General features: G+C 48.3%; 1 protein-coding gene across 3 annotated transcripts; it reads left to right on the top strand.

Annotated features, from left to right (window-relative positions):
• Positions 1–1213: 1213 nt before the first annotated feature.
• On the top strand, positions 1214–26163 carry LOC132474908 (diacylglycerol kinase delta-like). 3 transcript variants are annotated; one of them, XM_060075822.1, is made up of 31 exons: positions 1214–1389; positions 4577–4687; positions 5564–5644; positions 5934–6038; positions 6723–6855; positions 7305–7411; positions 8401–8526; positions 8680–8782; positions 9698–9860; positions 10307–10415; positions 10786–10925; positions 11221–11302; positions 11674–11768; positions 11932–12031; positions 12826–13129; positions 14407–14553; positions 16153–16275; positions 16437–16533; positions 17674–17784; positions 17929–18025; positions 18304–18411; positions 18780–18893; positions 19082–19216; positions 20428–20618; positions 21479–21587; positions 21923–22015; positions 22862–22981; positions 23357–23483; positions 24298–24428; positions 24726–24820; positions 25445–26163. In XM_060075822.1, exons 1-30 carry the CDS (start codon positions 1255–1257, stop codon positions 24807–24809), a joined length of 3681 nt encoding a protein of 1226 aa, XP_059931805.1. In that variant the 5' UTR covers positions 1214–1254; the 3' UTR covers positions 24810–24820; positions 25445–26163. The 3 variants fall into 3 exon arrangements, with proteins under 3 accessions (XP_059931805.1, XP_059931804.1, XP_059931803.1); XM_060075821.1 differs by having other exon boundaries at positions 18705–18893; positions 22865–22981; XM_060075820.1 differs by having other exon boundaries at positions 18705–18893.
• The last annotated feature ends 79 nt before the right edge of the window (positions 26164–26242 follow it).

The following is a 26242-nucleotide window of genomic DNA, read 5'->3' as shown; positions in this document are numbered from 1 at the left end:
GATCTTATTAATTAGATAAACCAAATGCATGTATTTTAATTATCAATGTTGCGATTGTTGTTTAAAATAAATTTATGAAATTAGATAAAAATAAAATACCTAAATTAGTAACAAACACACACGCACACACACGCACGCACACACGCACACACACACACACACACACACACACAGACACACACACACACACACACACACACACACACACATAGGATGATATGCTAATGGTTGGTTGGAGGCAGGAGCGATTGATACTTAGGCTAAACAAGATGAGTAGCTATCACTAAGAAGGACGTAATTCAGAATAAATCTTATCTATTTCCAAATATCTGCAGTTGTAACGGTTTTTGCCTCATAAGCAATACTTCAACATTAAAGCTGATAATCACCATAATAAATTGTATTATTACATATGCATAACATATACCTATGCATATCTTTCTATTGCCAACAATGGTGTTATCTATTATTCCAATTGTAGTTGTGCTTCTCCTGGTGGGAGCAGCGGCCCTGTGGACAGGTGAGTGGCTGATAGGAGACAGGTGACAGGTGACAGGTGACAGTGGACAGGTGAGTGGCAGATGGGTGACAGGTGACAGGTGGACAGGTGAAAGGTGGACAGGTGAGCACGTGAAGTGATGCTGCTCCTGAAACAACTATACACAACCTTCGACAGATTTGAAACCTGAGAAATATCTTTATGCTGATCTCCCAGGAGTCTCAGGTTGACAAAAAACTGATGACATGGAGATAGAGATTTACAATAAACAGGGTGTGTGTGTGTGTGTGTGTGTGTGTGTGTGTGTGGAGGGGGGTGGATGGGGGTCAATGATATATTCAATGAAATAGGTGATTTTCTGACACTCTGCGTTTTTATATCCTTTCAGAGTTGAAAAGTGACCCCCGCCGCGCCACAAAGAGCAGGAACTATGGTCCACCACACCTCGTCGCTGACCCGGTTCTCCTGACACCTCCTCTCCCCTCTCCTCAGCAAACACACACCCTCCACTCAGAACGACCAGAGAATCTGACACCACCCCTGTCCTGGAACTCCACCCAGTATAATAGCCTATTTCTTTGTAATAAGATAGATACATAATTTATCATCTCTTTTTAACCGTCCATAGCGACGGCCGGGGATACTTTCATTCGAATGGATATTCTGGTGTAGCTGTATTGCCCCTGAGCCGCCACTGGGTGGCGCCCGCCCCCTGTGGGTCCCCTGTAGTGGAGCCCCGGGGGTCTGGTGGCAGGATGGCCGAGGCTGGGGGACCGGAGTCCGCGGCGAGGAGTCTGGAAGAGTCGTCAGACAGCGACCCGGAGCAGGAGCACGGCTCCCCGCAGAAACTCATCCGCAAAGTGTCGACGTCGGGTCAGATCCGAAGCAAGGTAGTCCCGTTATATTTTATTCTCTAGGATGTTCTCGGGTTGTTTTCATTCAGCGGAGCTGGGCCACTTATTCTCCATGGTATCAAACTCCTACAGAACTAGTTTTACTACGGAACACTCCGCTATGCTCCGGTTCTCTTGTTGTTCTATACGGTGTGCTAGAGCTGAGAATATACCTTGTTTATAACATAGTATTAACAAACATAGAAACTATGAATCACAGATTGTACCAATGATAGTATCTGATTAGTGCAGGTCTAGGTCTTTAACATCTGCGAGACTGAGTCAGACCAGTAGACGTACTGGTTCCCCACTGGACCAGACCCCTTAGAACCATGGCCAGGAGAAAAGATGATGAACTGTGAACAGGTCTGAGTGTAAACTGCCCTGTGTACCCGCTAGCTGGCTATGCTACAGGGAGCTGGCAGGTAAGACGGGAGGCCGGGCGGGAGACCTCGGCCTTTCCCATCCCGGTCACCCGGGTCGGCAGCCTCGTGTCCCGGGATGGATTGGTCAGGTCGGGCCGGTGGTGACGCTTCACTTCCATTTGCGTCGAAGCCACACATAACGGTCCGGTTCGGTTTGACTGAGTATACCTGCACTTGGTTAGAAGGGAGAGTTGAACTTTGAGAACAAAAGTATTTATTTGAGTAAATGAGTAACACATAATATAGAATTGAATTGTACTCTTTGATCTTTAAAGCAACATTTAACAAGATAACTTCAGCCAGGGGTAGGGGGGCTGTTCTGGCTCCAACACTGACGTGTTCAGATCTGTGACACACAGGAAGCGGTCTGGCCCAAGAACTGATATCATCAACAAAACTATCTGTTATGTTTACTATGTTAATTCTCTAACTATCTACCTACACAGCTTTAGATGTTTACCATACTATCTTTAACTTTCAAGTATCTCTAGTATGTTAACACCTTAAAGTATGGAGAGAGAGAGAGAGAGAGAGAGAGAGAGAGAGAGAGAGAGAGAGAGAGAGAGAGAGAGAGAGAGAGAGAGAGAGAGAGAGAGAGAGAGAGAGAGAGACCCTTTTAGTACTTCCTTGTAAACAGGAAGTGTCATGTGCGTACAGGTTTCTATTTCTGAACACCGTGGGACTCTAATGGAATTTAACGGCCGAACAAACACTCAATCTCAACCCTAAAGTACTCACCCTCCCTCACCCTCCACTCCTTCCTTCCTCTCTCCCTGTCCTCTATCCTCATCTCCTCTCCACTCCTTCGTTTCCCCCCTCTGCCCTCCTTCCCTTCCCCCTCTCAATTCCTCTTTTGTCATCTTCCCTCACCCATTTCATGTAATCTCTCTCCCTCTTCTCCTTTCATTTCCTCTCCTCTCCTCACCTGATTTTGCCTCTCCTCTCTCCTCTCCCTCTCCTCTCTCCTCTCTCCCGCTCTTCTCCTCTCTCCTCTCCTCTTCCCCCTCAGTGTTAGTTAAGGATAGCAGTTGAGCTCCTTGTACATTTATTCTTTGATGACATCATCATATTCTGTATCTTGCGCTGCACTTGGCTGCTCAGGGGTGTGTGGTGTACCTGTTTCAGGGTGGTGGAGCGAGGAAGTGGAGGAGAGGAGCTTGGTTAAGGGGAAGTAAAAGGGGAACGTCATGCCCAGCTGCTTTCTAATGTAAGGGTCACGCTTCATTGCTCAAAGAAATTACTGAAAAGTCGTGACGTCATCCGTCCAGGATCAGCTCTCCAAATCTGACCGATTTCGTCATGGACCATTGATGTATATTTCTCTGATTGGTTCTCAGAAACCAAAATAAACCAGTTCTCAGAGTCAATATTGCAGACGTAATGAGGTGGTTCCCCTTTTAGTGTGGTGCTGGAGGAGGTCTTGGCTCAGGGTTGTGTAACGGAGCTTGGTTCATCGTGGAGCAGCCGGGATTAGAGCTGCTGAATGCTGCTATTGTCCCCTGGATCACAAGCGGGTGGTGTGGCTGATGTGTCACCAGGGCCCACCAGGTCTCTCTCCCTGGTCATGTTTCCGGAGCACCAAGCCACACGTCTCCTCAGAGGCACATTCGCAGACTAGCCTTGAGCTCAGAACGTTCTCCTAGACTCCCATGTGAGGTCCTGAAGTCTAGGTGGAGAGAGACCTAGACTCTATGTTCTATGGTCTAGCGGTTCTCTAGTCCAGGAGGAGAGAGACCTAGTCTCTATGTTCTACAGACTAGGTCTAATACAGTCTAGGAGGAGAAATACCTACTCTCTTATGTCCTACAGACTCTAGGTATTCTAGAGGTTAGGAGGAAAGATAGCGTGACTCTATGTTCTGCAGTCTGGGTCTCCTCGAGTCTAAGAGGAGATAGACCTAGACTCTTTGCTAGGCAGTCTAGGTCTTCTTGGGTGTAGGAGAACAGAGAGCTAGACTCGATCTTCTACAGTCTAGGTCTTCTAGAGTCTAGGAGGAGAGAGACCTAAAGTCTATGTTCTACTGCCTAGGTCTTCCAGGGTCTAGGAGGAGAGATCTAGAGTCTATATTCTACAGTAGGACTAGGGCTTCTCCCTGTTTGCGAGAAAATATGTAAACAGTGTCCTCTTGTGGCGAGATGAGACATACTGGACGGCTTGGAACAAGTATCCGGAAAGACTAAAACGAGGAGAAAGACCAAAAGGCTAGGCTATATACTATATCTTAATCACCATTATGTATGTAATATATTTGAATCACCATAATGTTCTATTATATCTTAATCAATGTTATGTACGCATCATATCTTTATCAACATTATGTATGTGTTATATCTTATTTTAACACCATAATGAATGTATTATATCTTAATCACCATAATGTAGGTATTATATTTAATTTTATCACCATAATGTATGTCTCATATCTTGCAACCGCATGGATATGTTTAATGTTGCGGTTAATGTTAAAGGCTGCGTCCCATAGTGGGGTTAAGCATCTTGGACACGTATAACAACCACATTGTTACCACATTAATACTCAATACTCAATAGTGATTACAAGCTAAGAAAAAAGTACCACAGAGTTACTGTGAGCCGGAACCATAGGAACTTCAATCCACCCCCCTTAGCCTAAGCCCAAATGTTTTTATTTTGATTTCAGAGTTTGGAATTGAGCAGAAACAGGGAAAACCTGCACTTTAATCATTTCGACGTATGTATTCTATCCTATTTAACCCATTTTTGTTGTGTTTCTTTGCCAGACTATCCTGAAGGAAGGGCAGCTCATGAAACAGACCACCTCTTTCCAGCGCTGGAAGAGACGTTACTTTAAACTGCGAGGGAGGACGCTGTACTACGCTCAGACCGCCAAGGTAGCAACACAAAGCATATCGCTAACCTAATCTAGCATGCGGTTTTACACTTACACCGCCAAGGTAGCAACACGTAGCACCTTGCTTACCTAGCCTAGCATGCAGTTTTACACGGGGTCATCCCTATGTTCCCGAGGTCCTGTGTTCCCCGGGTGCAAAGGGTTAGGGTCAGGTTTAGGGTTAGGGTTAGGGTTAGGTCGAGGGTTAACCCTAAACCTAACCCTAACCATAACCAATCGGAGGAGAGCCATTCTAACCAATCACAGGCGATTTCAGAGGCGAAAAAGGCGGTACTTGCCCCTACCATCCTACGAAAAAAAGATTTACTCACAGGGTCCTATGGTCCCCGATCACATAGGACCCGGGGAACCTAGGACCCGGGGAACATAGGACCCGGGGAACATAGGTACGCTCCCGTTTTACACTTAGATTGCCAAGGTAGCAACATATAGCGCCTTGCTAACCTAGCCTATCACTCTGTACCCCATGCAGACTGACATGGTAGAAACACATAACATCGCTTTATCCTCCTAACCCAGCACGTTGTTCTAGACTCAGCTTGCCAAACATAACAACACATGGCACTTTGCTAACCTAGCCTAGCAAGTTGTACTTTGTCAGCCCGCCAACGTAGCATCACATAGCACCTTGCTAATCTAGCCTAATCTAGCCATGCTGTTCTATGCTGAGACTGCCAAGGTATATATGTTGTGTGAGATAGAATAGAATGAGTGCTAACACACTTTAAGCTAACCTAGCCTATGTAACGTGTCAGACTCCTAGCTAACGTTCTCCACTGATCTCTCCTGGTTTCTCCTGGTCTGTCCTGGTCGCTACGGTCTCACCTGGTCTCTCTTGGTCTCCACTGGTCTTCAGTCTATCATCTTCGACGAGGTGGATCTGACGGATGCAAGCGTAGCTGAGTCCAGCACCAAGAACGTCAACAACAGCTTCACGGTGAGCTCCGCCCCCTCTAACAGCCACTGTAGACAGCACCTGGCCTTTTGACCTCGTGTTTGCGTGTGTATGATGGCTCTGTGATCTCAGAATGAATAACGTAGTAACCTCGTCGAGGGTCGCCATGTTTATTGTGAATCCTTTAGAGCGCCCTCTCGTGGAATCCTCCGGTATCACGTGTAGTACTTCCCTGTACGGCTGCATGTATTTGTCTCCACAAACACATGTTTAAAGGCGAGTATATCTCCGGCTTAAGACTCTTTACCTGTCTGTCTGTCCGTCTGTCTAGGTGATAACTCCTTGTAGGAGGGTGATCCTGTGCGCTGACAACAGGAAGGAGATGGAGGAGTGGATGGCAGCCCTGCGCAGCGTCCAAAACCGAGAGCACATGGAGGTCTGTCTGTCCACCTGTCTGCCTGCCTGCCTTTCTCTCTACCTCTATGTCTCTCTACCTGTCTGTCTTCCTGTCTGTCTCTCTACCTGTCTCTCTACCACTCTGTCCCTATACCTGTCGGTCTCACTACCTGTCTGTCTTTCTACCTGTCTCTTTACCTGTCTTACTCTCTACCTGTCTTTTTACCTGTCTGCCTCGCTACCTGTCTACATGACTACATGTCTGTCTTTCTGCCTTTCCTTTACCTGCCTGCCTCTACACCTCTTTCTCTACCTGTGAACCTGCCTGTCTGTCTCTCTACCTGTCCCTCTACTTGTCTGTCTCTCTACCTTTCTGTCACTCTGCCTGTCTCTCTACTTGTCTGTCTCTCTACCTTTTTGTCACTCTACCGGTCCCTTTACCCAGTACAGCAAGGATTATTTCTGTGTGTGTGTGTGTGTGTGTGTGTGTGTGTGTGTTTGTGCTTTTTGTTGTGTGTGTGTGTCGCGTCTACCCAGTACAGCACGTATCCTATATACAGCATGGATCATTAGGCTGTGTGTGTGTGTGTGTGTGTGACACCAGTCTACCCATTACAGCATGGATCATTTTTCAGTGTGTGTTTGTTTGACACCAGTCTACCCAGTACAGCATGGATCATTTCAGTGTGTGTGTGTGTGTGTGTGTGTGTGTGTGTGACACCAGTCTACCCAGTACAGCATGGATCATTTCAGTGGGATGCATAACTGGTACGCGTGTTCCCATGCCCGACCCACCTACTGCAACGTGTGCAGAGAAGCTCTGTCTGGGGTGACGTCCCACGGCCTGTCCTGTGAAGGTAACAGAACATACAACCATAATAATACACCATATATAATAATAATTATATCATTAATATAATATATATAATTATTGTATAATGTATACTGTCTGGGCTCACGTACCAAGGGCTTTGCTTTGAAGGTAATAGAATGTTTATAATATACAGTATATAATATTAATATATATATTTATAATGTATTATATATATATATAAAAATATATCCTGATATATATATATATATATATTTATATATATATATAGAATTATTCTGTCTGTTGTGAGTCCTGTGAATGTAATATAATATTTAATAATATAGATAATGATATAAATATGTTTATTTACCCTCATCTGTTATGTTAAATATACTGCATTATATTTAACGTAAAATTGTGCTTGTGTGCGTGCGTGCGTGCGTGTGTGTGTGTGTGTGTGTGTGTGTGTGTGTGTGTGTGTGTGTGTCTCAGTGTGTAAGTTCAAGGTCCATAAGCGCTGTGCTGTGCGCGCGACCAACAACTGTAAATGGACCACGCTGGCCTCCGTAGGGACGGACATCATAGAGGACGAGGAAGGGGTGAGGAAGAAAAGGAGTTAACTAGTTAGTTGGTTAAAGAGCTAACAAGTTAGTTAGGTAGACGTTGAACTTGTTAGTTAACTAGTTAGTGAGGTAACTTTGTATTTTGTTGACTAGCAAGTTAGTTGACTTGTTTGTAAGAGGTAGTTCTGGCGCATTTCCACTGCAGGGTGCGGAACGGATCGGATCGCAAAGGTGCGGGTCGGATCGCGTTTCCACCGCCAAAAGTGGGCGTGACCCGGACTTTGCCGTACCCGTTCCGACCCCATTCTAGGGACTCCTCCGTTGCGGTACCCAAAACGAGACCAGACGCCTGAAAGGGTACCCTGGAATTCTAGCTACACCCCCCCTCCGTTGATTGGTCGACAGAATCGTCACTTCCGGGTGACGCGGGGATAAAAACAAACAAACAGTAGCCTCGAGGTATTATTCTTTACAATTAACATGTCGCGTAAAAAGCTTGCTTGGGCGAACAAGGAGGTGGAGACGTTCGTCTGCATTCTTGCGGAGGAAGACGTTGTTTACGATGTTTACGTAGCTGCCGCGGCGATTGACATCCGGCCTACCACCAAGGGTACTGTCGGCAGTGGAAACGCGACCTCGGAACTGAGCTGGGCTATACTGCCCCCTCCCTACCGCCCCTTTGCGATCCGATCCGTTCCGCACCCTGCAGTGGAAACGCGGCATTAGTTAGCAGAATATGACGTCACAGGGCTCCCTGCTCAGCTTCCTGTGACGTCACATGGCTCCCTGATTAACTGCCTGTGACGTCACAGGACTTCCTGCTGAACTTCCTGTGACGTCACAGGGCTCCCTGCTGCACTTCCTGTGACGTCACAGGGCTCCCTGCTGCACTTCCTGTGACGTCACAGGGCTCCCTGCTGCACTTCCTGTGACGTCACAGGGCCTCCCTGCGTTGCTTCCTGTGACGTCACAGTGCTCCTCTTTGAGCTTCATGCGGCTAACCCTGCGGTGCCTCCTGCCTCCAGGTGTCCATGCCCCACCAGTGGCTGGAGGGGAACCTTCCGGTCAGCGCCAAATGTTCCGTCTGCGAGAAGACCTGCGGCAGTGTGCTCAGACTGCACGACTGGAAGTGTCTCTGGTGCAAGGCCATGGTGAGGAGGGGGGGCTCATTGTGAGGGGGGGGGGGGGGGGGGGTGAAGGGGTGGCATGTTGAGGGGGGGGGGGGAGGATGAGTTGCTGAGGTTGAGCTATGTTAACACTGTGTGTCTGTGCGTTTGTGTGTGTGTGTGTTTGTGTGTGCGTAGGTTCACTCTAGCTGTAAGGAGCAGCTGTCCATCAAGTGTCCGCTGGGTCAGTGTAAGGTGTCCGTAATCCCCCCCACCGCCCTCAACTCCATCGACTCTGATGGTAACTATATACTCTACGATACGCTTGTTCACGCTACTACAGACTACACACACTACTAAACACTGCTACACGCTATTAGAAACTACTACCTGCTACTAGACACCATAAACACTACAATTCAAAATACACACGGCTATAACTTCTAATGAATTGAAATGAACTACGCTAATGAAGGAAAGATAATTGGGTCCAGGTCATTATAGCGAGGCTCAGCCATAATAACGAATTAATACGCAATGGATTAATTAAAATGACCCAATACTTTGCTTATAGATGTTCCATGTAGATTTATTAGAATCCTTTTTTTTCACCTCTCTGATGAGTGAGGAATCTAATTACACAACTAAGGCCGTGTTCACATCTAGCGTTTTTTTTTTAAAATCTGCCAGCGCTTGTTTTACATTATATTCCTATGGAGCAGAGCGTTTCTGGAAAAAGCCACGGCCGTTTTATTAAACGCCTCTCCAAGCGTTTTCTTCTGCCACACGGAGCGTTGAAGAAAGTTCAACTTTCAGGAAGAAAGCGGCCGACGTCAGGCGTCTGTTTGGCAACTGACCAATCACAAGCGGAACATTGACACTTCGTCACGAAGGAAACTCTCAACTGTCAAAACAAGAAAACAATGGCGGACAAATCACTCGGGGAAAGTGCCGGTGGAGCAGTTAATAGTTTTAATTCCAGAACATGTCGAGATCTACGACATGTCTAATGCTGGGCTCTAGCCTGGATACGTAGTAGGCGAGTAACGTCGGGTCTAGAATGGGTTCGTTGCTAGGCGATAGAAAAAACGCTCTTGGCGCTTACAGGACAAAAAACGCTGCCAGCTTTTCTTTTTTTTTTTGAAAAAACTGTCGGCTCAACTTTTCCCTATTACAAAAAAAACGCTAGATGTGACCGCGGCCGTAATGTGTTCAGGGTTCTGGAAGGCGTCCTGCCCCCCCTCCTGCACCTCCCCCCTGCTGGTGTGCGTGAACTCTAAAAGCGGAGACAACCAGGGGGTCAAGTTCCTCCGGCGCTTCAAACAGCTGCTCAACCCGGCACAGGTGTTCGACCTGATGAACGGAGGACCGCACCTAGGGTACCTGTCTGCCTGCACGCATGTCTGTCTGCATGTCTGTCTGCCTGTCTGTCTGTCTGTCTGCATGTCTGTCTGCATACTGTCGGTCTGCATGTCTGTCTGCATGTCTGTCTGTCTGTCTATCTGTCTGAATGTCTTTCTGTCTCTCTGTATGTCTGTCCGTCTGTGTCTCTCCGACTGTTTGTCTGCATTCATGTCTGTCTGTCTGTCTGTCTGTCTGTCTGTCTGTCTGTCTGTCTGTCTGTCTGTCTGTCTGTGTCTGTCTGTCTGTCTGTCTGTCTGTCTGTCTGTCTGTCTGTCTGTCTGTCTGTCTGTCTGTCTGTCTGTCTTTCTGTCTCTCTGTATGTCTGTCTGTGAGGTGTCTCTCCGACTGTGTGTCTGCCTTCATGTCTGTCTGTCAGCCCCTCTGCCTGTCTGTCTGTCTGACTGCCTGTCTCTCTCCTCAGGCTGCGGTTGTTCCAGAGGTTCGATACCTTCCGTATCCTTGTGTGTGGGGGGGACGGCAGTGTAGGCTGGGTCCTCTCAGAGATAGACACACTGTCTCTACACACACAGGTAACACACACACACACACACACACACACACACACACACAAACACACACACACACACACACACACACACACACACACACACACACACACACACACACACACACACACACACACACACACACACACACACACACATTCCTGTGCCAGTTAGGTGTCCTCCCCTGGGTATGTGTTAATGTTTTCGTTTGTGTGTGTGCGTGTGTGCGAGCATGTGTGTGTGTATGTGCATGGTTGTGGGTGTGCGTGCGTGTGTGTGTCTGTGTGTGGTTGTGGGTGTGCGTGCGTGTGTGTGTCTGTGTGTGTCTGTGTGTGGGTGTGCGTGCGTGTGTGTGTCTGTGTGTGGTTGTGTGTGTGCGTGCGTGCGTGCGTAGTGCCAGCTGGGGGTCCTGCCCCTGGGCACGGGGAACGACCTGGCCCGGGTGCTGGGCTGGGGGGCGGCCTGCGACGACGACGCTCAGCTGCCCCAGATCCTGGAGAAACTGGAGAGGGCCAGCACCAAGATGCTAGACAGGTGGGCTGTGAGACAGGTGGGCTGTGAGACAGCTGACTGTACGCGGGAAAGGTGGGCTGTGAGACAGGTCACTGTCCGCTGGATAGGTGGGCTGTTAGACAGGTGGGCTGTAAGACAGGTACCTGTACGCTGGATTTGTGGGCTGTTGTACAGGTGGGCTGTTCGACAGGTGGGCTGTTAGACAGGTACCTGTACGCTGGATTCGTGGGCCGTTGTACAGGTGAGCTGTTAGAAAGGTATTATAATGTGACACCGGTAATGTGAGGCAGAGGATGACGGTCTTTATCGATTACAGATGGAGTATTATGGTCTATGAGACCAAGTTTCCACGGCAACACTCCTCCTCTACCATCACTGACGACTACAGCGACACAGAGGTAACAGGAAGTACTTGTCTTATCCCCCCCTGTCTGTCTGCTCTGGGTGCCTGTCTGTCTGACTCCCTGTTTGTCTACCTTGGTACCTCGTTTTACCTGTCTGTCTGCTCCAGGCACTTGTCTATCTGATTGACTACCGGTCTTTCTGACTGCCTCTCTGTCTGCACCACTTTCCGGACTTTCTGATCCAGTTACCTGTCTGTCTGACTCCCTGTCTGTCTGACTCCCTGTCTGTCTGACAGCCTGTCTGCTTGATCAAGGGTACCTGCCTGGCTGACTACCTATGTGTCTGTCTGATCCGGGTACCTGTCTTGCTGACTTCCTGTCTATCTGACTGCCTGCCTGTCTGACTACCTGTCTGTCCGCTCCAGGTGCAGCAGATCCTGACCTATGAAGACTCGGTAGCGGCTCACCTGTCCAAGATCCTCACATCGGACCAGCACTCTGTCGTCATCTCCTCCGCCAAGTAGGTGGCCTGTCTGCCTGTCTGCTGGTCTACCGTTCAATGCACCTGTATACCTGCCTGTTTTACCGCTGATATACGTGTGTTTCATATATGTTGATGTACTATGTACCTTATATATGATATTTATATCTCATGGGATGTGTGATCTTCATGTGGTTCTCAGGGTTCTGTGTGAGACGGTGAAGGACTTTGTGGCTCGTGTGGGGAAGGCCTACGAGAAGAACACAGAGAGATCTGAAGAGTCCGATGCCATGGCCAAGAAGGTTCCACCTCATATATAATATACATCTATACACTATGTAGTTCTAATCAAGACCTTCTCTAGGAATGGTGTGGGTTCAATGAAGGATGATCTATATGTTCTGATGGTTTTGTTCTAAGGTGTTAGGTTCTGATGGTTCTAGTGGTTGTGTTCTACAGTGTTAGGTTCTAATGGTTCTAGTGGTTGTGTTCTACAGTGTTAGGTTCTAATGGTTCTGGTGGTTGTGTTCTACAGTGTTAGGTTCTAATGGTTCTAGTGGTTGTGTTCTACAGTGTTAGGTTCTAATGGTTCTGGTGGTTGTGTTCTACAGTGTTAGGTTCTAATGGTTCTGGTGGTTGTGTTCTACAGTGTTAGGTTCTAATGGTTCTAGTGGTTGTGTTCTACAGTGTTAGGTTCTAATGGTTCTAGTGGTTGTGTTCTACAGTGTTAGGTTCTAATGGTTCTAGTGGTTGTGTTCTACAGTGTTAGGTTCTAGTGGTTGTGTTCTACAGTGTTAGGTTCTAATGGTTCTAGTGGTTGTGTTCTACAGTGTTAGGTTCTAATGGCTCTAGTGGTTGTGTTCTACAGTGTTAGGTTCTAATGGTTCTAGTGGTTGTGTTCTACAGTGTTAGGTTCTAATGGCTCTAGTGGTTGTGTTCTACAGTGTTAGGTTCTAATGGTTCTAGGGGTTGTGTTCTACAGTGTTAGGTTCTAATGGTTCTAGTGGTTGTGTTCTACAGTGTTAGGTTCTAATGGTTCTAGGGGTTGTGTTCTACAGTGTTAGGTTCTAATGGTTCTAGGGGTTGTGTTCCACAGTGCGGGGTTCTGAAGGAGAAGCTGGACTCTCTCCTGAAGACGCTGAACGAAGAGTCCCAGGCCTCCAGTGTGGTCCCCGTCGCGCCCCCGCCTCCTTCCCCCCCCCCCACCATCGCAGAGGAGCAGGAGGAGGAGGAGGAGGGGGTGCTCCACCCCCCCCGGCCCACCCCTCCTCCCCCTGCCTGCTCCCCTCGATGTAGCTCCGCCCCCCCGGCAGCCATCTTTAAACCCAGAGAGCAGCTGATGCTCCGAGCCAACAGCCTGAAGAAAGCCATCAGGCAGATTATAGAGCACACGGAGAGAGGTGAGACAGGTTATAGAGCACACGGAGAGAGGTGAGACGGGTAGACAGGTTATAGAGCACACAGAGAGAGGTGAGACAGGTTATAGAGCACACAGAGAGAGGTGAGACGGGTAGACAGGTTATAGAGCACACGGAGAGAGGTGAGACAGGTTATAGAGCACACAGAGAGAGGTGAGACGGGTAGACAGGTTATAGAGCACACAGAGAGAGGTGAGACAGGTTATAGAGCACACGGAGAGAGGTGAGACGGGTAGACAGGTTATAGAGCACACAGAGAGAGGTGAGACAGGTTATAGAGCACACGGAGAGAGGTGAGACGGGTAGACAGGTTATAGAGCACACGGAGAGAGGTGAGATGGGTAGACAGGTTATAGAGCACACAGAGGTGAGACAGGTTATAGAGCACACGGAGAGAGGTGAGACGGGTAGACAGATTAAAGAGCACACGAGGAGAGGTGAGACGGGTAGGCAGATTAAAGAGCACACAGGGAGAGGTGAGACGGGTAGACAGGTTATAGAGCACACGGAGAGAGGTGAGACGGGTAGACAGGTTATAGAGCACACGGAGAGAGGTGAGACGGGTAGACAGGTTATAGAGCACACGGAGAGAGGTGAGACTGGGTTATAGAGCCCACGGAGAGAGGTGAGACGGGTAGACAGGTTATAGAGCACATGGAGAGAGGTGAGAAAGCTTATAGAGCACACGGAGAGAGGTGAGACGGGTAGACAGGTTATAGAGCACACAGAGAGAGGTGAGACGGGTAGACAGGTTATAGAGCACACAGAGAGGTGAGACGGGTAGACAGGTTATAGAGCACACTGAGAGAGGTGAGACGGGTAGACAGGCTACAGAGCACACTGAGAGGTGAGACGGGTAGACAGTTTATTGAGCATATGGAGAGAGGCGAGGAGTTGGACAGATTCTGGGGCACAAAGAGAGAGCCGAGACGGGTGGACAGGTTATACAGCACACAGAGAGAGCCGAGACGGGTGGACAGGTTATACAGCACACAGAAAGAAATGAGACAGGTCATAGAGCACGCTAAGAGAAATGAGACGGGTCACTGAGAACAACGAGAGAGGTGAGACAGGTTATAGAACACAAACAGAGAGTTGATGCAGGTCATAGAGTACGCAGAGAGGTGCAAAGAGAGAGGTGAGAAGGTAAAAATGGTTGTGGTGTGTGTGTGTGTGTGTGTGTGTGTGTGTGCGCGTGTGTGTGTGTGTGTGTGTGTGTGTGTGTGCGTGTGTGTGTGCGTGTGTGTGTGTGTGTGTAGCGGTGGATGAGCAGAACGCTCAGACCCAGAAGGTGTTTTCCCTGGGCGGAGCTCCGGATGAGGAAGAGGAGGAGGAGGAGGTGGAGGAAGACAGAGTGTCTCTCCAGTCGCATCACAACACTTCTGCTTACCCCCACGGTCGCACAGGTCGGAACACACTCTGTCAGTGACGCCTCTAGCATCGCTCGAACCCCGAGCAATGCTAGCATCACGGAAGGCCTTTTCATGGTCCCACGTTCCCGCAACGCAATGACCACGCAGGCACTTCGCAGGCACTTCGACGCAGTCACCTCTGTGTGCTCTATAACCTTCATGGTTCTGCGACGGGTTTTAGTGAGCGGACCAATCACAGCCCTTGCTGCTGAGTCGACGGGTGGTTCCGATTTTTGGGAGGCGAACGTCCGGCCCTTGCGGTCCGTAACCCCCTTGCGTTGCGTGAACGTGGAACAATAAAGAGCCCTTAACACTCGTTGCACTGCTAATACCTTGAGCATTGCTGCATTCCAACCATCGCTAGCACCGCTAACAACCCTAGCATCGGTAACAATGCCTAGTGATGCTAGGCATTGATAACACCTAGCATTACTCACACTGCTAGCATTAATAACACCTAGCATTACTCACACTGTTAGCATTGATAACACCTAGCATTACTCACACTGCTAGCATTAATAACACCTAGCATTACTCACACTGCTAGCATTAATAACACCTAGCATTACTCACACTGCTAGCATTAATAACACCTAGCATTACTCACACTGCTAGCATTAATAACACCTAGCATTACTCACACTGTAAGCATTGATAACACCTAGCATTACTCACACTGCTAGCATTAATAACACCTAGCATTACTCACACTGCTAGCATTAATAACACCTAGCATTACTCACACTGCTAGCATTAATAACACCTAGCATTACTCACACTGTAAGCATTGATAACACCTAGCATTACTCACACTGCTAGCATTAATAACACCTAGCATTACTCACACTGTAAGCATTGATAACACCTAGCATTACTCACACTGATTGCATTAATAACACCTAGCATTACTCACACTGCTAGCATTAATAACACCTAGCATTACTCACACTGTAAGCATTGATAACACCTAGCATTACTCACACTGCTAGCATTAATAACACCTAGCATTACTCACACTGTAAGCATTGATAACACCTAGCATTACTCACACTGCTAGCATTAATAACACCTAGCATTACTCACACTGCTAGCATTAATAACACCTAGCATTACTCACACTGCTAGCATTAATAACACCTAGCATTACTCACACTGTAAGCATTGATAACACCTAGCATTACTCACACTGCTAGCATTAATAACACCTAGCATTACTCACACTGTAAGCATTGATAACACCTAGCATTACTCACACTGCTAGCATTAATAACACCTAGCATTACTCACACTGCTAGCATTAATAACACCTAGCATTACTCACACTGCTAGCATTAATAACACCTAGCATTACTCACACTGTAAGCATTGATAACACCTAGCATTACTCACACTGATTGCATTAATAACACCTAGCATTACTCACAATGTTAGCGTTGATAAAACAGCTAGTACTGACAGTGCCAAGATGAGCACATTCTGCTTATACATGGCTATGGAACATATATAAATGATAGCATTCACCATTTACTGCCACATCTCCACATGTCTAATTTAATTCTGCCTGTCTGTCACCATGTCTGTCCGTCTCCTCAGTCAGCAAAACCCCCTGTGAGAAGCTCATAATGAAGGGTGCGCTCTGTCTGGGCAGCTCTGCATCCCTTCCTGCCCAGACAGTAAGCAGGGACCATATGCTTAACACAAAGATCCTGTATCCAAGTAAGAGTGTGGTCTTCAGAATCAAATGTTATGATGATGATGAGGATTATGAGGACAATGATGAGGACGCCTATAATGCTAATGATGATGATGAAGATTAGGATAATAACGATGATGTTGATGATAATGTGCATGACGACGACGATGATTTGTCCGTTCAGGTCTGAGAGCGGGCGTGTCTGGCTCCCTCTCCAGCAGCTCTGTCATAAGTCGTCTGCTGGTAAACGCTGACCCATTCAGCTGTCACCATGACAACATGTAAGTTGTCTGTCTGCCTGCCCAGCTGTCTGTGTGTCACTCATGTGGATATGTATTGACATCAATTCATAGAGGATTTGATATTTGCGTTGTACATTTTTCACAATGGTTTATCGGAAGCCCCCTTCACACATAGTTCCCGATATATTACTTAGACCAGCTGTCAGGAAGCGCTTGGGATTTTCACTATGCACGCATGCAGCTTAGCTAGGTTCTGGGAAATTCCCCGCCTTGCGCCCTTACACACATGGCATAGCAATGCCGGAATAGGTGGGCCAAGGGAGCAGTCCAGCAGATGGCAGTAATGTAGACCCGCGAACTGAGAAGAGATCCCTCATTTCATTTCCTCATGTCCTGAGTAGCTTGTTTGCCAACAAAATAAGGTATGATGATACGTTATCATATCAGCTGTAAAGCTTTGGCACGTTTAGATAAACAGTTGCAGGATTCAAATAGGTGCTCAGCAGAGTCCTGTGATTGGTTCGTCTGCTCCACTTGAACGTGTCTTACGTCAGACAGACGTCAGACAGACGTGAGCCTTTGCGTGCCGCTCCCGGCAATGTCACTGCTTTCATTCACATCACAGCCGTACAGGCAGTGGTCCTGAAATGCCACTAGGTCTTGAGCAGGCAAATTGCAGCCGCAGATATTCCGGAATATTGAACCTGTTCCCATCCCCCGCATGACCCAATACAGGAAATATCCTGGAACTTTGCAGGGTAAGACTGCATGTGTGAAAGGGGCTTTTTAAAGTATCTTACCGTTTATTATTTTCTCAATTCTGATTGGTTTGAGGGTAAGGACTTACTTCAGGGATAACTTCCTTATCTTTGAAACCGGACCATGTTTTGGGTCTAAGTGACCAATGTGGTCAAAGTGACAATAAATCGGTCAAGTATTGAGCAATACCACTCCAGCCATCCCTGAAACAGGCTGCAGTGTAACCCTATTGTGCAATAGGCCTTCTCGGTAAACCTCCTCTAGAAGTACTATTTTTTTTACACTGGCCGCAGATTGTTATTATAAGTGTCAAACTAACTAACTAGGTGTTTTTTCATGGACTAACTAACTAGGTGTGTTTTCAGGGACTAACTAACTAGGTGTGTTTTTCATGCACTAACGTACTAGCTGTGTTTTCAGGGACTGCTATACAGAGAAGTGCGTGATGAACAACTACTTTGGCATCGGCCTTGACGCTAAAATCTCTCTGGACTTTAACAACAAGAGAGACGAGCACCCGGAGAAATGCAGGTAAGAAGCTAACTAGCATGCACGCTAAGAAGCTAACTAGCATGCACGCTAAGAAGCTAACTAGCATGCACGCTAAGAGCGCTAGGACTAGCACACACGCCATGTTTACAATGTGTGTGTGTGTGTGTGTGTGTTTGTTTGTAGGAGTCGCACTAAGAACATGATGTGGTACGGAGTCTTGGGCACCAAGGAGCTCCTCCACCGAACCTACAAGAACCTGGAGCAGAGAGTACTTCTAGAGGTACTAGTACTAGAACTTATACTAGTACTATCTACACACAAACCTGGAGCAGCGAGAACCAATAGAGCTCATACTTCTACTGCTACTTCTCCTACTAGTACTATTTCTACTAGTAGTACCACCGGTACTTCTAATAATAACTCACTATATGCAAGCACTTGGGGTTACACTCTGGGGTAACAGAAAGGTGCAACGATACTCCAGGAGCTCTGTCAACTGTGTGTGTGTGTGTGTGTGTGTGTGTGTGTGTGTGTGTGTGTGTGTGTGTGCGTGTGCAGTGTGACAGCAGGCCCATCCCTCTCCCCAGCCTGCAGGGCATTGCGGTCCTCAACATCCCATCCTACGCTGGAGGGACCAACTTCTGGGGAGGAACCAAGGAGGACGACGTAAGACCCGTCTGTCTGACTGACTGACTGACTGTCTGCCACACTGACCTGTCTTTCTGACTGTCTGTCTGACTGATTGACCCGTCTGACTGACCTGTATGTCTGACCGTCTGTCTGACTGACCTGTCTGACTGACCTGTCTGTCCCACTGACCTGTCTGTCCCACTGACCTGTCTGTCTGAAGTACCTGTCTCACTGACCTGTCATCCTGTCCTGAAAATCGGTACTATATCATTCTAATAACTGTACCATATATTTTATTCTGTGTCTGTCTACCTGTCTGCACATACCAGTCTCTACCTGTGTGTCTGTCTACCTGTCTGACCCTGCCCGTCTCTACCTGTCTGTCCACCTGTCTGTCTCCCCAGACGTTCTCCGCTCCGTCGTTTGATGATAAGATCCTTGAGGTGGTGGCTGTGTTCGGGAGCATGCAGATGGCCGTGTCGCGGGTCATCAACCTGCAGCATCACCGCATAGCTCAGGTTACTACACTATCTATACTACACATTCTATATAATGATCTAACGTTATATATGTATGTACTACTATAGATATATACAATATGTTAATCTGAAGCATATATAGTTATGTCTAATAAGAAGGACGATTTGAATCTTTGATGGATGTACATTTGGTTGACTCCACCTGCCTCTCCCTCTACCTGTCTCAGTGTCGCCAGGTGAAGATCACCATCCTAGGAGATGAGTGCGTACCTGTGCAGGTGGATGGGGAGGCGTGGCTTCAGCCTCCGGGCTTCATCAGGATCGTCCACAAGAACCGCACCCAGACCCTCACCAGAGACAGGGTAAGTACATACCCTCCTCCCCCCAGACCCTCACCCCTCCTCCCCCCAGACCCTCACCCCTCCTCCACCCAGACCCTCACCCCTCCTCCCCCAGACCCTCACCCCTCCTCCCCCCAGACCCTCACCCCTCCTCCCCCCAGACCCTCACCCCTCCTCCCCCCAGACCCTCACCGCTCCTCCAACCAGACCCTCACCCCTCTCACCCAGACCCTCACCCCTCCTCACCCAGACCCTCACCCCTCTCACCCAGACCCTCACCCCTCCTCCCCCCAGACCCTCACCGCTCCTCCCCCCAGACCCTCACCCCTCCTCCCCCCAGACCCTCACCCCTCTCACCCAGACCCTCACCCCTCTCACCCAGACCCTCACCCCTCCTCCAACCAGACCCTCACCCCTCCTCCACCCAGACCCTCACCCCTCCTCCAACCAGACCCTCACCCCTCTCACCCAGACCCTCACCCCTCCTCCACCCAGACCCTCACCCCTCTCACCCAGACCCTCACCCCTCTCACCCAGACCCTCACCCCTCCTCCCCCCAGACCCTCACCCCTCCTCCCCCAGACCCTCACCCCTCCTCCACCCAGACCCTCACCCCTCCTCCCCCAGACCCTCACCCCTCCTCCCCCAGACCCTCACCCCTCCTCCACCCAGACCCTCACCCCTCCTCCCCCAGACCCTCACCCCTCCTCCCCCCAGACCCTCACCCCTCCTCCCCCCAGACCCTCACCCCTCCTCCCCCAGACCCTCACCCCTCTCACCCAGACCCTCACCCCTCCTCCACCCAGACCCTCACCCCTCCTCCACCCAGACCCTCACCCCTCCTACCCCCAGACCCTCACCCCTCACCCCCCCAGACCCTCACCCCTCCTCCCCCCAGACCCTCACCCCTCCTACCCCCAGACCCTCACCCCTCCTCCACCCAGACCTCCACCCAGAACCCCCCCCCCATTGTAATGTGATGTCCATTGCGACACCGCTGGTCTCGACTACCGTCACCTTCAGAGACCGAACCAGAACACCTTGAGTTTAGACGAGGTCGTCTGCTAAGACCTTCGTGGCTCTCGGCCAGCAGAAATAAAATCGACTTCCTCTGCCCGCTTTAGTTGTGTGGAGCCATATCACAATGTGTGATTGTATGGATATAAAATGTGTATTTATGTGTCAGAGATGTAATAATGTGTGTATATCTATCGTTTGCGTGTGTGTCTCAGGCATTTGAAAGTACTTTGAAGTCTTGGGAGGATAAACAGCGGTGTGAGTTCAGAGCCCCTCCCCCCCTCTCCCCCCCACAACCCGTCACCCCTCCTCCCCCACTCTCCCCCCCCCACCCTGAGGTGCTCTCTGACGAGCAGCTCGCTCACATCAGCCAGTTTGGACAGGCTGCCGGAGCGCTAATCCACAGGTAGAGACACACTCTTCATGCTAAAGCTAATCCACAGGTAGAGACACACTCTTCATGCTAAAGCTAATCCACAGGTAGAGACACACTCTTCATGCTAAGGCTAATTCACAGGTAGAGACACACTCTTCATGCTATGGCTAATCCCTACGTAGAAACACATGCCGTGTTCCAATATCTACACTATCCGTACTTACTAGCCTTAGTTTAAGAACGTAGGGCGTTCCAATTCGGATCGGGCGAAGATAAGTGTACTGAAAGGACCCGGATGGTGTACTCAAAACGGTCAAATCGCGAAGTGTGGATCGATGTACACCTTTCGGACTCAACGGCAGCCATCTTAGCTACGTAGCGGAAGAGGGCTGAGCGAAAGTCTGCGCATTTTCCACATAGCCTGCATTAATAGTCATTTTGTAGTTCACCGTTCAAAGCGGGATGTTTATTGCGGGGGAGGAGCCGCGGCGGCAGTCGTGATCTTATTTCCGTTCAGTGCACCACGGAGTATTAGATTTGGAACAACACTGACATCTGAAAATTAGCGCACTTAGTGAGTACGGATAGTGTACTACGTTTAAGTGTACTCATGGAAGAATGGATATTGGAACACGGCAACAGTCTTTATGCCAATGCTAGTCCACAACAAGTTAACAAATTTCGAACACTTCTACAAATATAGCAATGCAATCTGCATGCTAACACCAACAATGCTACACTTTTAGAAACAAACTCTTAATGCTGCTCAAGCTAATCCCCAGGTGGAAACACCACCTAGTGACATCTGTGAAACACCCACATTTCCTGGTTTTCATCATTCCCTGCCCAATGGTCCCAGTTATCACATTTGATGTATGTGTTTGTTTTAGCATCCGGGAGATAGCCCAGTTCCACCACGTCATGGAGCAGGAGCTCGCCCACGCGGTCAACGCAAGCGCTAAGACCATGGACATCGTCTATGCCAACAAGAGTTCATCGGTACCAAACCCTCTGTTGGTTTATATGAATATAGATATATAGATATATAGACTATAGACTATCGTGTAGATAGAAGTGTCCTCATCGCTTACTTCATGTCTGTGTGTCTCCCTGTCTGTGTGTCCACCTGTCTGTGTGTCCACCTGTCTGTGTGTCTACCTGTCTGTGTGTCTACCTGTCTGTGTGTCTACCTGTCTGTATGTCCACCTGTCTGTGTGTCCACCTGTCTGTGTGTCCACCTGTCTGTGTGTCTACCTGTCTGTGTGTCCACCTGTCTGTGTGTCCACCTGTCTGTGTGTCTACCTGTCTGCTTGTCTACCTGTCTGTGTGTCTAGACGCTGAGCTGTGGAGCCGTCCTCCAGATGGTCAGCAATGTGAAGGCTCTGCACAGTGAGACAGAACTCCTGCTGTCTGGAAACATGTCCATGGTACGAATATAAAACGATCTATAGTCCATGGTATATCATAAATATAATGCTATATATAGTCCATGGTTTGAATATTAAACGATATATAGTCCATGGTTATCATAAATATAATGCTATCCAGTCCATGGACCATGGTATATCATAAATATAATGCTAAATACTGTAGTCCATGGTACGAATATAAAACGATATGTAGTCCATGGTTATCATAAATATAATGCTGTATATAGTCCATGGTACGAATATAAAACGATCTATAGTCCATGATATATCATAAATATAATGCTATATTCCATGGACCATGGTATATCATAAATATAATGCTATATATAGTCCATGGTTAGCATAAATATAATGCTATATACCGTAGTCCGTGGTATATCATAAATATGCTATATATAGTCCATGGTACGAATATAAAATGATATGTAGTCCATGGTTATCATAAATATAATGCTATATAGTCCATGGTATATCATAAATATAATGCAATATATAATCCAGTGTATATCCATGGTATGTATATAAAACGATAAGTAGTCCATGGTTTATCATATAAATATAATCCTGGTTCTGTCTGCTGGTACTAGTGGTTGGTTTATTGGGGTTCTAGTTGGGTTTCTAGTTAGGTCCTAGTAATAGTTCTAGTGGTAGATCTAATGAGGTTCTAGTGCTTGTTCTAGTGCTTGTTCTAGTGGTGGTTCTAATGAGGTTCTAATGCTTGTTCTAGTGCTGGTTCTAATGAGGTTCTAGTGCTTGTTCTAGTGGTAGATCTAATGAGGTTCTAGTGCTTGTTCTAGTGCTTGTTCTAGTGGTGGTTCTAACACATCTGGGTTCCCCGTACAGCAGTTGGAGCAGCATCAGGCGGACCAGCTGAACGCTGCTCTGAGTTCTGTTGGGCTGCAGCTCCGCCGTCTGTCTGACATCGCCTGGCTGGCCCCCCTCATAGAACCTTCAGAACACGAGGTAAAGACTGGAGCCTTCAGAACACACACTATTACACTAATAACTAGAACCTTCAGAACACGAGGTAAAGACTGGAACCTTCAGAACACAAAGTTAACACTAGAACCTTCAGAACACGAGGTAAAGACTGGAACCATTAGAACACAAAGTTAACACTAGAACCTTCAGAACACGAGGTTAGGTATAGAACCTACTGAAGATGAGGTTAGGACTAGAACCTACAGAACACGAGGTTAGGACTACTAGAACCCTCAAAACATGCGGTAATAACTAAAACATTACCGCATTTGTTACACAAGGTCATATAATGATACGCATAATTTGTGTGTGTGTGTGTGTGTGTGTGTGTGTGTGTCTGTGTGTCTGTGTGTGTAGGAGGTTCTCGCTGGTTTCTCAGGCAGGAGGTCCTTGGGTTCTAAGTTTCGCCTCGTCCCAAAGTTCAAGAAGGAGAAGTACAACAAGAACCGAGAGGCCTGCACGTCTCTCTCTCTCTCATTACCAGGTATAGTCTCTCTACCCCTCTGGGACACCCTACACCTGTAGTAGAGACTTAAATATATATAATTATATAACAGCTTTGAAAGATGTGCGTCGGTGGTGACGTCACTTGGCCTGATCGCAACTCAACAATCACTCACGGTGTTTCCTGTCTGTTTTTTTCCTTTCTGCTCCACCTCCTGTGTCTGTTTGGTGACTTCCTTTGTCGGTGTGTCGGGACTTCCTGTGTGGTTGGTTGGGACTTCCTGTGTGTCTGTTGGGACTTCCTGTGTGTCTGTTGGGACTTCCTGTGCGGTCGGTTGGGACTTCCTGTGCGGTCGGTTGGGACTTCCTGTGTGTCTGTTGGGACTTCCTGTGCTGGTTGGTGGTGACTTCCTGTGTGTCTGTGGGGACTTCCTGGGTGTCTGTGGGGACTTCCTGTGCTGGTTGGTGGTGACTTCCTGTGTGTCTGTGGGGACTTCCTGTGTGTCTGTTGGGACTTCCTGTGCTGGTTGGTGGTGACTTCCTGTGTGTCTGTGGGGACTTCCTGTGTGTGTTGGGACTTCCTGTGCTGGTTGGTGGTGACTTCCTGTTTGTCTGTTGGGACTTCCTGTGCTGGTTGGTGGTGACTTCCTGTGTGTCTGTGGGGACTTCCTGTGTGTCTGTTGGGACTTCCTGTGCTGGTTGGTGGTGACTTCCTGTGTGTCTGTGGGGACTTCCTGTGTGTCTGTTGGGACTTCCTGTGCTGGTTGGTGGTGACTTCCTGTGTGTCTGTGGGGACTTCCTGTGTGTCTGTGGGGACTTCCTGTGCTGTTGGTGGTGACTTCCTGCTGTCCCAGTGGAGCGGTGGGGAACACTGGAGGTGGGGGCGTGGCTGGAGAGGCTCTGCCTGCAGGAGTATAAAGAGATCTTCATCAGACACGACGTCCAAGGAGCAGAACTCCTCCTGTTGGAGAGGAGAGACCTGAAGGTAGGGAGGAGGAGGAGGAGGAGGAGGAGGAGGAGGAGGAGGAGGAGGAGGAGGAGAGAGTAGTTGCTTATCTTAGGCTCATCTCCATGACAACCGTGTCAGTACATCCTGGCAGCTATTTTGGGTGTATCAGATACCAGGATGGTTCACTAAATCTACGTGTGTGTGTGTGTGTGTGTGTGTGTGTGTGTGTGTGTGTGTGTGTGTGTGTGTGTGTGTGTGTGTGTGTGTGTGTGTGTGTGTGTGTGTGTGTGTGTGTGTGTGTGTGTGTGTGTGTGTGTGCGCGCGTGTGTGTAGGATCTGGGTGTGACCAAGGTGGGCCACATGAAGCGGATCCTGCAGGGCATCAGAGAGTTGACCCGGAGCAGCACCGATGTCTAGGACCCCCCCAGGTAAGACTCAGACCCCCCAGGTAGACCTCAGACCCCCAGGTAGACCTCCAGGGTGTCCGCGCATCCTTAAAAAGTCTTAAAAAGTCTTAAATTCATGTTTCTAAATTTAAGGCCTTGAAAAGTCTTAAATCGTTACAAATGTCATATGCTGGTCTTAAATACTGTAACACAAGGTCTTAAATTTGTCGGGGCAGGACTATTTATTTTTCTCGTGGGACTTTTTCGGGAAGGACATGTAGAGAGGCTTCTTTCTTGCTAGCTGCATATATAAACGATTATCTGCGTGCTTGCTAGCTAGTCTGTGACAATGGGTAGGTGAATGAATCTCATTGAGTGACACACATGCTATGCTTGGGTTATAATACAGCGGGATCCCCCCCATCATCGCGTGTTATAGGTCTTAAATTTCATTCAAGGTGGTATTAAAAAGTCTTAAATTTGACTTGCTGAAACCTACAGATACCCAGACCCCCCAGGTAGTCCTCAGACCCCCAGGTAGTCCTCAGACCCCCAGGTAGTCCTCAGACCCCCAGGTAGTCCAGGTACAGGATGTGGATGGATTGAGATGTCAAACATGGCAACATTGTTGATATGAAGTAAAGTTTTGACCCTTGACCTGTCCAGGTTCACCTCCCCCCTCTTCTGCTGCTGCCAGTGACCCCGCCCCTGACCTCCGACCTGTGAACCAGCGCCGCCCCACACCGGAACCCCGACGGGACCAATCACATGATCCGCTAGTGCCTTCACCTCACACGTCCTGACCAACCAGCATCCAGGGCCGGGACTGAGACGGGCCCACCAGGGGAGTCTTATGGGACTATTATGGGATGGACAGAGTAACCCTTTAATGGCTGGATAGGCAGGAAACAAGACCCCCGGGTTTTCTACCGAATATTTATTTTCTAAATGCTGAGCTTGTGATGTGTTGTCATGAAGACGGAGATCGAGTTCTGCAACAGCAATAACACCTCTCTCTCTCCCTCTACCTCTACCTCTCTCTCTCTCACTCACACCCATTCTCACTCGCTCTCTCTTTCGATCTCTTTCCCTCTCTGTCTCCCTCTCTACTTCTCTCTCATTCTTTCAACCTCTCCCTTTCTACATCCATCTCAAGTCAGTCACCAGACCGTTTAGACTTCCAGATCTCTCTTGATTTGAGTTAGGAAAACTAGTTCTAAAACGACAGTCTCAATAGGTTTTAGAACGAGTCTTCTGATTGTTGATCTCTCCTTTTTATTGGTTACATCCGCTCCATGCTGTCTCTGTGCTGCTCTGTACATGCGCCCCCTGGTGGAATGTAAATATAACAACATGCTGTAATAAAGTTTAATACCGTTAATCTCTATGCTCTCCTGAAGTCTGCTTTTCTGAACGGATTCTGGTGTAACAGCAGTTGGTGTGTGTGTGTGTGCGTGTGTGTGT

The sequence above is a fragment of the Gadus macrocephalus genome, chromosome 16, assembly GCF_031168955.1.
Source record: "Gadus macrocephalus chromosome 16, ASM3116895v1".
Classification (NCBI taxonomy): Eukaryota; Metazoa; Chordata; class Actinopteri; order Gadiformes; family Gadidae; genus Gadus; species Gadus macrocephalus.
This window is presented reverse-complemented; position numbering and strand designations above follow the sequence as displayed.